The sequence below is a fragment of the Oryx dammah genome, unplaced genomic scaffold (assembly GCF_014754425.2).
Source record: "Oryx dammah isolate SB20612 unplaced genomic scaffold, SCBI_Odam_1.1 HiC_scaffold_13, whole genome shotgun sequence".
Classification (NCBI taxonomy): Eukaryota; Metazoa; Chordata; class Mammalia; order Artiodactyla; family Bovidae; genus Oryx; species Oryx dammah.
The window spans coordinates 2,662,771-2,677,353 of record NW_024070197.1 but is presented as its reverse complement, the minus strand read 5'-3'; the positions used below and the strand labels follow the sequence as shown (position 1 = coordinate 2,677,353).

At 46.8% G+C, this 14,583-nt stretch overlaps 1 protein-coding gene across 1 annotated transcript; it reads right to left on the bottom strand.

Annotated features, from left to right (window-relative positions):
• Nucleotides 1-725: 725 nt before the first annotated feature.
• On the bottom strand, nt 726-7,887 carry LOC120873026 (putative killer cell immunoglobulin-like receptor like protein KIR3DP1). The gene is made up of 10 exons (XM_040253782.1): nt 7,854-7,887; nt 7,677-7,712; nt 6,231-6,509; nt 5,066-5,365; nt 3,730-4,029; nt 2,572-2,759; nt 1,913-1,968; nt 1,806-1,849; nt 1,031-1,083; nt 726-919 (listed from the first exon to the last, which is right to left on the bottom strand). The coding sequence occupies exons 1-10, from the start codon at nt 7,885-7,887 to the stop codon at nt 731-733; spliced, it is 1,479 nt and encodes a 492-aa protein (XP_040109716.1). The 3' UTR covers nt 726-730.
• Nucleotides 7,888-14,583: the final 6,696 nt, after the last annotated feature.

Below are 14,583 nucleotides of genomic sequence, written 5' to 3'. Positions count from 1 at the left end.
GGAATGGCAACCCACTCCAGAATTCTTGCCTGGAGAATCCCATGCACAGAGGAGCCTAGCAAACTACACAGCACCCATGGGGTCACAAAGAGTCGAACATGACTGAATCACCTTACCACGCACACACGCAGCCTCATGTGGCAAGTGGCACCACACTGGATATCTCAAAGAGAATACACTGCATCTTTCTTTGGCCAACATGCATTGCTTTCATTATTGTTTCATGGAAAGCATGTTGTTTTAAATACAGCAGTGTGCACATGTCCATCTTAAACTTCCAATCTCTCTCTCCCCCATCCTTCCCCTCTGTAACTCTACGTTTGTTCTCTAAGTCTACAAGTCTGTTTCTGTCTTGTAAACAAGTTCATCCTTGCAAACTATTACTGAACAGAGGTTCTTTTTTTAATTGGCTTTCTTTTATTTTAAACAGAATAATTTAAAGACTCATATTGCAAATTTTTATGCTTTACTGAAATTTTCAAAAAAGCTAGATGATCATGGTAACCTACCTTGTATGTGAAATTGATTAGAATACCTCCTCCCAAAACGTTAGATAGTTAAAATAGAGTACTAGAATAGCCAGGGGATTACTAAGAGGTGGTGGGATTCTTCAAGACAATCCTATAATTCTGGGACTCCACTCTTAACTTCAGAGCTGCTGGGCTGCTTTGGAGGAGGAGAAGGAGTGCCCACTGAGGAACTCCTTTAAAAAGAGATGTAGCTCTTCAATTTATAACTCTGTGTGCTCAAAGGATGGGGCCAGGTCAGGGTCAGCATGGACTTGGTTTACATCGAATTCCTCATAGATACTGGGCTTGGTGGAGAGGTGCATAGGACTCAGGGGAGTGGGAGTGAACAGTCTCTCAGAGAGGGTCCCATGATTCAAGTGAGCGAACATCACGTCCTCCGCTGATGGGTCCTGAGAGGAAGGAGATGTGAATGATGGAATGAGGTGTGATCTTCGAAGGCTGGGGCATTGGGCACTGGAGGGGCTCGGGCTATGACAAGGGTTTGGGCTGGGAGGATCCACCTCGCCCTTCACTGTTCTGTCTTCCTTGGGCTCTCCTTCCATGATGGCAACATCTGCAAATGGAAGAGAGTCAAGGCTCTTGGGGTGGGAGGGATTCTTATAGAACTGCATATTTTTGGTGGGGACATCAAAGCCAAAAAAAGCAGGGGTGTGCCCCAGGTTGCTGAGTCTGTCTATTCCACTAAGTTTAAAAAAAAAAAAAAAAGCATCCCATATATAAGCCCAGCCACTGACAAACTCTCTCAGGAATCTGTGCAAACCCACGGAGCCCATCCTACATCTTCCGTTATGAACTATCCTCTAATGCATATCAGCAGATTCCCAAGATCATAAAGGGGAGAAGAACAGATGGCTGTGGTTGAAAGGAAGAACAGGGCTTGGAATGTCCGTGGAGGCCCAGGGATTAAGAGTCCACCTTCCAGTTCAGGGAGCGTGGATTCTATCCCTGGTGGGAGAACTGAGATCCCACATGCCTTGAAGCAACTATCCTCAATGCTGCAACTGTTGAGCCCACGAGCTCTGGAGCCTTCAAATGCACCCAGCACCATAATGAGGATCCCCTATGCTGCAGCTGAGACCTGATGCAGCTAAGAATAAATTAAGACATATTTTCATAAAAAGAACAGGGTTCCATTGTCCTCTGAAAGATATTCATTCAGGGATTACAACAATGTAAGTCAGTTTTTAAGCTACAGGAAATGAAAACGCCATTCTCTGTTATGAGCCCAGCTGCTCCTGGGTCAGATGATGCTGTGCTTCCCTCCTTCAGACTTACGATTGTGGGTAGAACACCAGTGACAGTTTGGCTCTTCATACTTACTTTATGGGTAACAGATGACAGACAAGAACAGTGAGGAAGATGCTGGTATAGATGAAGCCTACGGAGAGCCTAAGGAGAAGGTGCAGCTGGCTGGACTGGACATGAGGAAGCAGTACTTCTGCCAACAAACCAATGGAAGAAAGTCTGGTTATCCGTTGCATACACCCTGCCCCTACACACAGGAGTTCTTGTATCCTTGTGTCAAAGTGTGTCAGCATTTCTCAACCTGATCAGTATGTTCTCCTCTTCCCAGGAGGCAGCAAAGCATCCAGGAGAGCTGCTAGCAGTGGATGGAGTAAGGAGGCCATGCAAGACCAGCAGCGGTCTGAAACCAGGTCCCCCGGGCTCCAGTGCACTTTTCCTCTGCTGCCCATATTACAAGGCATGGTGTTTTTGCATGAATGGGGACTGCTTTAACCCCCATATATTTCCCCCTCCATCCACATAAACCTGGAATGGAATCCTCAAGAAGACACGACACTTCTATTTCTGAACTGTGGAATGTTTAGTTCATAAAACACTAGCAGAGGAATAACACATACTGAAAGTGCTCCCTAATATCCTCCCCTTGTTCCCCATCCTTCCCCAAAGATACTGATGGAGTGAGGGTGAGCAGCTCCCTTAAGCGTGGGGTCAAGTCACTCTGTCTCATTTGTTCAATTTATAAATTCCCAGTCTAAGAAAATCAGAAACTCAGTGCCCCCTCTGGTTCTAGGCAGACCATGATCTCAAATGCTGACATGACAGGGACTTTGAGGAGCCCAAAGTCACAGAGCTGGGAGGTGGCAGAACCAACACTCACACAGGAACCCTCTGTCTTCTCAGAAATTTGCTGAGATAGGAGACCGTCTTGCTTACCTTCTGTGGTGTATGGATCCATGGTTGATGGGCAAGTACTTGTAGTGGATCCTAGGGGGAAAAAAAGCAGAAGGGGTGAAAAGTAACATTCCTCGCCCCATCAAAGGAGGACTCTTGTTTCTGGAAGGTTGACCTCCTGCCTGTCCTTGACTCTCTCATCCTTCAGAGCACTGATGGGGGAGGGGAGAGCCTCTGGTCCCTCACTGTGAATGCATTGAGTAGACCCTCCATCCCAGAGAAGAGATGGTGGAAGGAGGTGGGAAGTATATGCCTGGTGATGAAAGACAGCTGTAAGCAAGAGATATCCCCTCTGCTCTGGGAATGAGTATCAATGCTCCTTAATTGGAAAATCACCTGTATGTCAGAGGTGCTACTGGGAAAACATTAAGAGCAAGGGCACGATGTAATCTTGGATCCTCCTGAATGAGCCCAGCCTCTCCTCCTCCTGGCTCTACTCTGACCCTTTCCTTTATTGTCTGGATAGACAGGACTCTGGTGTGGAGCATCCATACGGGAGGTGGAAGAGGGTTGAGATGCCATCCACCATCTCTCTTCCTCCCCGGTTCTCATTGCCTCCATTTCTCCAGAAGCCCTAAGGTCCCCTGACGCCAGCACACAGACCCTGAGAAGGAGCTCAGTGATACAGTAAGATAACATGGGAAAAGCCAAATGGCCTTTTTGACACTGCAATGTGATTTAGTGTATTGTAAAGCATGGGACTTTTCATGCGTTCTACAGGCAAGAATGCTGGAATGGGTTACCATTTCCTCCTCCAGGGGACCGTGTTTTGTCAGGACACTTCACTATGACCCATCTGTCTTGGGTGGCCCTGCATGACTGGCTCATAGCTTCCCTGAGGTATGAAGGCCCCTTCACCACTACAAGGCTGTGATCCATGAGGAGGAGATAGTGAAGGACAGAGGAGTCTGTTGTGCTGCAGTCCATGGGGTCGCAAAGAGTTGGACACAACATAGCGACTGAACAGGAACAACCAAGCACGCGCCAAGAAGAGGTTCCTCACCTGTGACAAACAGGAACAGTGGGTCGCTGGAGCCTGACCACAAGTAGGGAGAGTGAGTGAAGGAGCCATAGCACCTGTAGACCCCGCTGTGGGCTGGGGTCCCAGGACCCAGAGGGAACTCTGCCTGAAGTGCTCCGTGGGGACCCCGCTCCTCAGCGAGTGGGCGCCCAAGGTCCTCCTCCTCCCTTAGCAGATGGAACTGGTCAAAGGCACTCTCGGAGCTGCAGACCAAGGTCACGTTCTCTCCTGACCTCACCAAAGGGCCCCCCTGGGCTGAGAGAGAGGGTTTCCTGGACAGACCTGCAAGGAAGAGACCTTGATCTCAGAGCACAAAGTAAATCTAGTCCTAAATAGAGGACTAAATCCAGAAGTGTGCAACAAGAGAGGCACTGCAATGAGAAGCCCACACACGACCAGGAGAGAAAACCCCACAGTAACGGATACCCAGTACAGGTAAAACATTCAGAAATAACTTTAAAAATGGAGTGTCATTTAAATTCCTCTTGAATAAATTTATAGTTTTTAAAATGGATTGTCATTTAATGTCCTATTTTAAAGAAAGAGTGTATATATATATGAATAACTGAACCACTCTGTTGTACAACAGGAATTAACAACATCTGAAATCAAGTAGACTTCAACAAACATAAAAAAAATTCAAAAAATCAAACATGTGCAGTTCTCTTGAAATAAATGGAACTTACTAACTACTGCTGGGACTATCCGAAAACATGGCATTGACCGAGAAGAAGAGATTATGGATTGGAAATTGCTAGAATCTCTCAGGATCTTTGACCGCCTCATTCTTGAGGGCGTGTTCAATGCTGCCACGCCCACCCCCAGGGGCTGGAAGGGACCACTCCCCCTTCATTGTGCAGAAGGATGCGTTAAATGAAGAGCCTGAGCAACTTCAGGGTGTCGACCTCCATCTCGATCACCCAGGGGCTGGACTGCAGGGCGTCTGGCACCACAGTGTGCTGCTGACAGAGGAAGGGAGCTCTGACATGAAAGCAGGAAACCAACCCCTTAACCACCCATCGGTGGCTGCCTGAGCGGGGAACTGCCTGCATCCCTGCTCTGGTACATTTTTCTCCACTGGTCGTTCTTTCACGTTCTTGCTCCTTCCCTCTGCCATCGGCTGTGTCTTCCCCTTAGCACACGGCAGGGACTCTGTTCTCTCTTCTCTTCTGCTTTAACACCTCCTCTCTCTGCTTCGTTCCTCTCCCTAGTTTGTGTCTCTGCACGCCTGTCATTCTTTCCCGGTACTGATGCTAGACTGGACACCAGACCTTCTGGGACACAGAGAGGCAGAAGGCACTGGTCTGGCCACACTCACCTGAGATGATGATGTCCACGGGGTCACTGGGAGCTGACCACACATAGGGGGAGTGGCTGAAAGAGCCATAGCATCTGTAGGTGCCTGCACTCGCCAAAGTCATAGGGCCAATGGAGAAGTCAGCTGGGGCATGTCCACCAGTGTGCTTCTGTCCATGTCTCTGGAAATGCCCTGTGCTATTTTCTTGGTGCAGGATAAACTTGTCAAACAACAGTGGTGAGTGACAGCAGAGGGTCACATTCTCTCCCACAGGAATGATGGGGCCTGGATAGGCTGAGATGGAGGGTTTTGTGAACACACCTAGGAGCAAAGAGCTTGTGAGCTTCAGTGAGTCACCCTACCTCGACGCTTCCCCTGACATCTGAAGGTGTGAAAAATGCCCCTTGAACCATCAAAGCCAATTACCCTTCCTGTCTGTTCTGTTTCATTTTCTTTGGCCTAGTTCTCAGGCTCCGGCTAATGCTTTTCTGTTTCTCTTTGCTCAAGACCTCCAGCCTCCTCTGTGTTTATTATAAGCTCTTTAGCTGTTGAATCTGCTCTCAGCTTCATGCATACATAGTCAGACACTTCAGTCCTGTCCAACTCTGCAACCACATGAACCATAGCCTGCCAGGCTCCTCTGTCCATAGGATTCTCCAGGGGAGAATACTGGAGTGGGTTGCCATGCTCTCAGCTTCATCCTGTCCCTAACATGTGTGGTGGGGAGCTGGGTGGTTCTGACGATGCATTCCCTGGCTCCGTTCATACTCATCTAGAATGTGGGTGATGACTGGCAGGAGAGTGGGAAGGAGGTGGAGAAAAAAGGGAATATTTCCCCACCTGTGACCCCCACATCATGCCTCTGGAGACATTCCTGGGACTCCTCCCGGGTCTGCAGCTTCTTCATATGGGATTACAGCTCCCTACTGGGTGGCAGGTCCCCATCCTCCCTGGTGGCAGGTGGCAGGCAGCGGCAACATCCTGTCTAACGAATGCCTAGGGAGGCTCCCCTTTGCCAGAGCACCCCATCTATTCAACACCCTGAGTTTAAACTCTCAGACTGGGTTCTCTTTCCTAATTCATTCCTGGTTGGAAAACCTGAGTAAATCTTGGACCAGGTAAGGAACTTGGACATAGGATGGGAGTGCCTTGACGGCTGTCCCAGGCTGGGCTGGACCCCTCCTACCTGTGACCACAATCTGCAGGGGGTCACTGCGTCTGGAAAACCCAAAGAGAGACCTGGAGAATCCGGAACATGTGTAGGACCCGGCATGTTCTCTGGTCACTGGGCCAAGGGTGAAGGTGTTGAAATGATTTCCATGGAGCTCAGTAATACTGGTCCCATCTGTTTTGAACAGTCTGAATCTCTTACGTGGAGAATGGAAGTGACACAGAAGAGTCACAGTGTGTCCTAAGGGAACCATGGGGCTTGGCCAGGTGGACAAAGAGGGCTTGTCATATTCACCTGGGAGAGAAGGAGTCACAGGTTTTGAGAGGAAAATAGGAACGGTCCCCTCTCCCCGCTGGTCTTGTTGGAGTGTTTCTCCTTCAATTCTTCCAAGGCACCAACCCTAAAGTGTATCCCCCTGATACTGAAGGACACCAGGGGCTTCGGGACAGACAGAGACACAGTCAACCCAGGACAGACATCACGGAGATTATAAGAATACGATTCTCAGCAGTGATTCTTATCAGGAGAAGAACAACTCCTTGGGTTGACAAAATGTTGAAAATTGTCTCAAAACACAAAACACTGGGCATTCCTGGGTGGTCTGGTCGTTAGGACTCAGCACTGTCTCTGCCAAGGGCCCGGGTTGAATCCCTAATCATGGAACTCAGATCCTGCATGCTGTACGATGCAGGCAAAAGAAACACCACAAAAAAACTGATGCATGAAAAAGAAGTGAGAGGGCTTCCCTATTGGATTTGTTGTAGCTCACACGGTAAAGAAACTTCCTGCAATGCAGGAGAGCAGGGTTCAGTCCCCAGGGAGGGAAGATTCTCTGGAGAAGGAAATGGCAACCCCGTCCAGTATTCTTGCCTGGAGAATCCCATGGACAGAGGAGCCTGGTGAGCTACAGTTCATGGGGTCACAAAGAGTCAGACACGAGTGAGCGACTAACAGTAACAGAGGTAACAAGTGAAAAAGCCACTTGACTGAAAAGAAGGAAATAAAGCTTGAAGCTGGCTCCTTTGTTAGCTAACCGACATCAAATGTGTGACAAGGTCCAGGTGGCCCTGCCTGAGGAGCAGACCCTTCCCTGGGGTCAGGTCCAGTGGGCTTCCTGCAGATCCTGTTGATAAGGGCCAGCTGGACATGCCATGAGCCAGCTTGTAGGGGAGGGTCTGTGGGCTGCAGCCCCTTACTCCCCTCTCATGATTGAAATGGCACTCACTGGGCCTAGCTCCCAGCTCCCAGACTTCATACTGTGGCTTCAGTTCCAGAGTCCAAAGCTGGGCTAACCTCTGGAGAGAGTGAAGATGAGTATCAAGGCCAATAGGAGGACCTGGGATCCACAGGGCACGTGGCTCTCACTGTACTGACAGGGGTCTCACCCCAGTCCCCCTGTGTCATCTGCATCAGCCACAACTGCTCTGCTCAACAGAGAAATAAGGGATGGGGAGGACTCACCCACAGCTGCCCAGATCCTCAGACTCACACAGAATCCTAGGAGGAAAACTCCGTCAGAGATGGCTTGTTCTGATGGACCCCACATTCCTTGCACCCACATCCAGGAACCTGGTCAGTGGTGCGAGGACCCCCCAGTTTCCACCATAACTCTTTCTGACTCTGTCTTTCTGGACTCACCAAGACTCAGGAGGCTGAGGAGTGTGGGGCACATGGCTCATCCTTCTGTGAGACAGGAGGCAGAACTGAGCAAGGCTGACAGAGTCACAGGATGCGGAAGCGGTCAGTGTTGTTGGTACAGTCAGCCTGGTTCATGTCACATGGGAAGATGGCCAGCCTCTTCTCACGCCAGGGATGGAAGTCTGACTTCAGCCGCATCACGGAGCACACCTCATGACTCGATCGTCACTTTTTGTTTCCCTTAACACTGTAAACCTAAGAGGATTCGAACAGATCTTGCTGCCTTTAGGAAATAGTAACTATGCTTCAGTATATACCATGCACGATGCTTTTCATGATAAATCTCATTCACCTTAACTCTTCACAGAAGGGAAACCACATGTTCGTACCTCGTATGTCAGGCTCAGTGCAGGTTGCCAATTAAAGACTCATGAATAGAGACTTTTATTCTGCATTCTTATGAGAGGACCAGACATGCATATTATGGCTCTTTGAACATATGAAAAAATTCTTCATAGTAATGTTATGAAGCTAACTATGTTAGTTTCAGGTGTACAGCAGTGATTCAGTTATACAGACACATGCATCTGCTGCTTTTCAAATTCTTTTCCCACTTAAGTAGTTACAGAATGTTAAGTAGAATTCTCTGTTTTATGCAGTCAGTCCTTGTGGTCATGCATTTTTAACATAGCCGTGTGTATTGTCCATACCAAACTTACAATATAACCTCCCCCTGACATTATCCCCCCTGGTAACCGTAAGTTCATTCTCTGTGAGTCTGTTTTGCAAATAAGTCCATTTTGTTAGATGTCAAAAGTAAACGATATCATGTGATATTTGTTTTTCTCTGACTCTTCTTCATCTGAAATTATTTCGTGACTGTGAGTGGAAACTTGGCACACACAACACTCTCTCTCTCTCTCTCTTCCTCCCTTTCCAATACAAGGACCACACCTGTACACGAAGATAACGTGTGTAAAGATGACTGTTTTGCCTTTTTGGGAGGGGGATTTATTCTGCCTGAAAAGGTGGACCACCTTGCTTCCTAGATACTCTGCTGCTGCTAAGTCGCTTCAGTTGTGTCCTACTCTGCATGACCCCATAGACAGCAGCCCACCAGGCTCCCCCGTCCCTGGGATTCTCAGATGAATACAAAATATATCAAGTAGAGACTTCCAAGCTCCAGAATCCTTGAGTGAGGGGCATGTCCACAATATCAACTCCAAACTGGGACAAAATGGCCCAGCTCTTTCAGGACTCCAAGGGCAGACATATACCCAGTTCAGCTGTTGTTCATAGACAGGAAAGAACCTCAGGAAGTGGTGTAATTCCACACCATTGTGCTGGGGAGGGGGGCGTCATTAACATTAGTGATGCTCCCTAAGTAATAAATCTGGTCTCCTCTTGATCATTATGTATGTAATGGAGTAACAGTACAGTCCCCCTTCTTAAACTTTCCTTTTATTTACTTAATATCACGTTTCAGAATTGATCTGTATTCTTTGTCATTTCATTTTTTGCATTTTTACTGCAATGTAATATTTTATTGCAGATATATAAACCACAATTTTAAAAAAAATTAAAAAAATTTGAAGTATAGTTCATTTCTGTCGTACCACAAACTGATTCAGCTCGACATATATATTCCTTTCCATTATGATTTGTGGCAAGATACTGAATAGAATTCCCTGTGCCATACTGTAGAACCTCATTTTTTATCCATTCTATGTATAGATAGATTTCATCTGCTAATCCCAAGCTCCCAGTCCTTCCCTCCTTGGCAACCACAAGCCTGGTCTCTATGTCTGTGAGTGTCTTCCAGTTTCATTGATATGATCCTTTTAGATTCCACATATGGGTGATATCACATGAAAATTGTCTTTCTCTTTCTGTCTCCTTCCATTAATATGTTAATCTCCTGGTCCATCCATGCTGTTGCAAATGGCATGATTTCATTCTTTAAATGTCTGAGTGGTGTTCCATTCTCTGTGTGTATAAGCATATACATCTTCTTTATCCATTCACCTCTCGATGGACAATTAGGCTGCTCCCATGTCTTGGCTATTGTACGTTTTGCTGCTATGAACATAGGGGTGCATCAGTCTTTTCAAGGTACAGTATTTTTCCAGATATGTGCTCAGGACTGGAATTGTTGGATCATATGGAAACTCTGTTTTTACTTATTTTGAGGAACTGCCATACTGTTTTCCATAGTGGCTGCACCAGTTTACACTCTCCCAACAGTGTAAGAGGGTTTCGCTCTTCTCCACAACCTCTCCAGCATGTTATTCTTCAACTGTCTAATGATGGCCATTCTGATCGGTATAAGGTGGTACCTCCTTGCAGTGTTGATTTGCCTTTCTCTACTAATTAGCAGTGCTGAGCATCTTTTCATATGCCTGTTGGCCATCTGCGTATCTTCTCTTAAACCACAGATATCAACTGTGAGAGTGACGTCTATGGATTTTGTCTAAAATGAATGACACCTCTGCTAAAGTCTCATGAATGTGCTCTGAGTCCAACCTCACATTGTTCAAGGGACAGAGTGATGAGGTCTTCAGGAAAGGAATAGTGACTTTATCTGGAAAGCCAGTGGACCAACGAGACAGTGAACTTGTGCCCCAAATAATCATCTTACCTAAGTTAGATGGGCTTTTTATGGAGTGAGAGGGATGGTCAAACAGTGTTTGCTGAATATAAAATAACCTTAGCCCATGGGGAAGAAAATTTCAAGGAGAAGAGAGAACAATACAGATTAAACACCCACGTGTGAATTCACACTTTCACACTTACACACACACACATTAAAAGAGGAGGAGGTGTAGCTGGTTGTTGCAGTGTTTTAATTAACTAGTTAATGTCTGGGCTGGCTCTTCGTCACTGTGCACAGGCTTTCTCTAGTTGTGGGAAGGGGGAAGCTCTTTTCTGTGGAGCAGAGTCTCTCATCGCTGTGGCTTCTCTAGTTGTGGAGCACCTGCTCTAGGCACATGGGCTTGTGGCCCACGGGCTTAACTGCCCCGAGGCATGTGGAATCTTCCCATTCCCGGGATCGGGTCCGTGTCCCCCACATAGGCAGGCAGATTCCCAACCAGTGGACCACCAGGGAAGTTCTGTTGTAAGCTTTTTTTCCCCCTTAATTTATTTAATTTTAATTTTAGGACAATTACAATACTGTAATGGCTTGTGCCATACATCAACATGGATCAGCCATAGCTATACTTATGTCCCTTCCACTGTGGAAATCTTTTAATTCTGGAATCCTTTGTTCTTCAAGCTGTCCATGCAGGTCTGGTCATAATGTCCCTTTAAGCCTCTGACAAGACTAAAAGTTCTGTCTGTTCTGCCACTTTTTTATCTCTATATGAATGTGAAAGTGTTATTTCTTTCAAGTTCAGAGCCTTGAGAATAGTTTAGTCCCGCAATCATGTCTGACTCTTTGTGATCCCATGGGCTTTGACCCACCATGCAGGTTCTCCAGGCAAGAATGCTGGGGTGGGTTGCCATTTCCTTCTCCAGGAGATCTTCCCAACCTAGGGATCAACTCAGGTCTCCTGCCTTGCAGACAGACTCTTTATCTTCTGAGTCACCAGGAAAGCCCACCAGTATGCGATTCAATATCTCCTCCCACAGTTAACACTGCCATTTTTTTCCATTTACTTTAACATGGACATGATGGGATTTTGGCATCATGCTTTCACTCTCAGGGTAGCATAACACTGACATGGAATATACCATAAATTTAAAAATAGAAGTATGAATACAATGCTAGATTTCTAATTTTAAAAAAAGATATGCAACAAGCAGCAAAGATTTACTGTATAGCATGGGAACTATCGTCAATATCTTGTAATAACCTAAGATGGAAAACAATCTGAAAAGTAATGTCTGCATATTTGTATAATTGAAAATCACCTTGCTGTGCGACTGAAACACTGTAAGTCAACTACACTTCAATAAAATATGTATATGAAGAGAATAAAAATAGAACCAGTAAAATAAATAAATTTTAAAATAAAATGAAAGAAAATGAAGTCACTCAGACTTCTCTGACTCTTTGCAACCCTATGGACTGTAGGCTGGCGGGCTCCAATGTTCATGGGATATTGCAGGCAGGAATACTGGAATGCATTGCCATTTCCTTCTCCAAATAGTGCAGGCCAACTGCAGCATACTCCCTGATGGTCTGTGTGCTCACTCTCACATTCCAATTCTGCATAAGGTGTATTCACATGGGCACCCTGAGCTCCCCCAGAGTTTCAGCCCAGATGGGGAGTTTGTGGAAGGTCCCTGGAAGGAAGTCAGAGGCTGAGTCCAGGACTTCCCCACCCCTCACTTCCCAGCTCAGCTCAGGAGCCCTTCCAGGTTTCACCAGCATCACTCTAGAATCCCAGTGTCCCGACCTTGCCCCCCACCAAGTTCCTGGGACTCAAGTGAGATATGGGTCCCAGGAGACCCGGGAGAACACACCTGCATGGTACAGGGTCCCTTGGCCCAGACTCAGCCCTGGAACTGAGAGATTTGCCACCAAAAGCTTGGGCTGAATCTCTCCCCATCAGGATCCCTGACCCCTCCAGCTGCCTGAGCCCTGTGGTTCCTGTGAGCTGGGGGCAGGGTGGGCGTCCCGTGCCCTTCTGCGGTCCCCTCCCTGCCCTGCACATCTGGCCGAGGAGGAGAAGCTCAGAGAGGATGGAAGGCATGTCTGCAGCTCTGAGCCCCCAGCCGCCCCTGCCCCCACCCTGTACAGATGAGGAGACCACGGGGCCCTAGAGGTCAAACAGGATGTGGTCCCTGGGGGGCTGCGCTGCCCCTCCGGGTTCCCATGGCTGTGGGCTTGCAGTGGGGTGGGGGGCCCTCGGTGGACCAAGTGCTGATGTCTCCAGGCAGAGCTCAGGAGGCATCTCAGCCCAGACCTGAGGTCTCAGCTCTTTCTCTTTCTGCCCAGTCTGATCGCCTACTCTAGAGGGTGAGATGCAGGTTGTAATCTTGAATCATCCCTGGACAGTCTGGCTCCAACTAGGACTCAGAACTTTATTTTCCCAGTCCCCTCCAGAAATGGAATTTGCTTCTCATCTTTGGTCAGTTCATATATTATTGCAGAACACTACTGTGTGCCATGCATTGGTGCCACACAGCAGAAATATACCCATGACCCAGGTAAACCCATCTTCTATAGTTGGGTGAAGAATTCAGATTCTGCAGAATGCGGGCATCAAATGCTATCATTCAACTATTCTTTTAAAAGAAGATATATGAGAATAACTGGGGTTCATGTCTATACTGTGAACATTCAGAATAATGAAGATTATGACATCTGCTCAATGCACCTAAAGGCCAAAAAAAAAAAAAAAAAGGATAATTAGGGGGAAAATGGAAACAGTCACAGTAGCAACACAAGAGCCCCAGAATGTCTTCACTTTAAGCGATCCTGACATTTCTTGGTAAAAGAGTTCTTGGGTGGTTTAGTTCTACTCAGGAGAGACATCACACACAGAGAGGTCAATGAGCAACTAAAGCTCTGAGGAGCTTGATCTTCACCCCACTTGCCAGCTCAGTTCACACTGGGGTCCTCACGGTGTTATGCTGTTCAACCCTCTGCTTGGTTGAGCCAAGCCACATTGTGCCACCAGTTGATAACTTAAAAGACACAAGATTCTCAAATCCTTGGCTTTTGTGAAAGAAGCAAAAAAAGACAAAACATGCAAATATTGATGGATTAACACAATACATGCAAGGCCTCCCTGGGGCAAGTGTTCCCTCTGCAGCCCTCAGTGATCTGGCGTGGAATGTCCAGTAGAATTCTTTGTGGTGATGGGACTTTTTAAACATCTGCTTTTACAACACCATAGCACCTGGCCACATGATGCTACTGAGCACTTGAAATGCGGTGGGTGTGACTGAAGAACTGAATGCTTTAGTTCATATATTTGTAGAGTCATTGTCTGTACCTCGTGGCGGGGTAACTATTTTATCGGCCAGTGCGGATCCAGACTAGAGGGATCTTGTTGTCTTGTTTCTACCCCTGGAATCCCAGCACCCTCAGTGCACATGGATGGGGAAAGGCTGAGGGCCCTCCTGATGGCTCATTGGTAAAGAATCCGCCTGCCAATGCAAGAGGCATGAGAGATGAGGGTTCAATCCCTGGGTCTAGAAGATCCCCTCGGGAAGGGAATGGCAACCAACTTCAGGACCTTGACTGGATAATCCCATGCACAGAGGGTCCTAGCGAGCTACACAGCATCCATGGGGTCACAAAGAGTCAAACATGACTGAATTGCCTTAGCACACACACATGCAGCCTCATGTGGCAAGTGGCACCACACTGGATATCTCAAACAGAATACACTGCATCTTTCTTTGGCCAGCATGCATTGCTTTGATTATTGTTTCATGGAAAGCATGTTGTTTTAAACACAGCAGTGTGCACACGTCCATCTTAAACTTCCAATCTATCTCTCCTGCATCCTTCCCCTCTGTAACTCTAAGTTTGTTCTCTAAGTCTACAAGTCTGTTTCTGTCTTGTAAACAAGTTCATTTTTATAAACTATTACTGAACATAGGTTTTTTTAAAATTGGCTTTCTTTTATTTTAAACTGAATAATTTAAAGACTCATACTGCAAATTTTTATGCTTTACAGGAATTTTCAAAAAAGCTAGATGATCATGGTAACCTACCCTGTATGTGAAATTGATTAGAATACCTTCTCCTAAAATGTTACATAGTTAGAGTATT

What these genes read in the sequence shown, in the direction of transcription:
- LOC120873026 (XM_040253782.1), bottom strand. Translation starts at nt 7,887, where the DNA reads ATGTGCCCCACACTCCTCAGCCTCCTGAGTCTTG. An exon ending in CGTGGACATCATCATCTCAG is followed by an intron (nt 4,030 to 5,065) that starts GTGAGTGTGGCC and finishes TCTTCCTTGCAG; the next exon opens with GTCTGTCCAGGAAACCCTCT. An exon ending in ACAGAACAGTGAAGGGCGAG is followed by an intron (nt 920 to 1,030) that starts GTGGATCCTCCC and finishes CCTTCCTCTCAG; the next exon opens with GACCCATCAGCGGAGGACGT.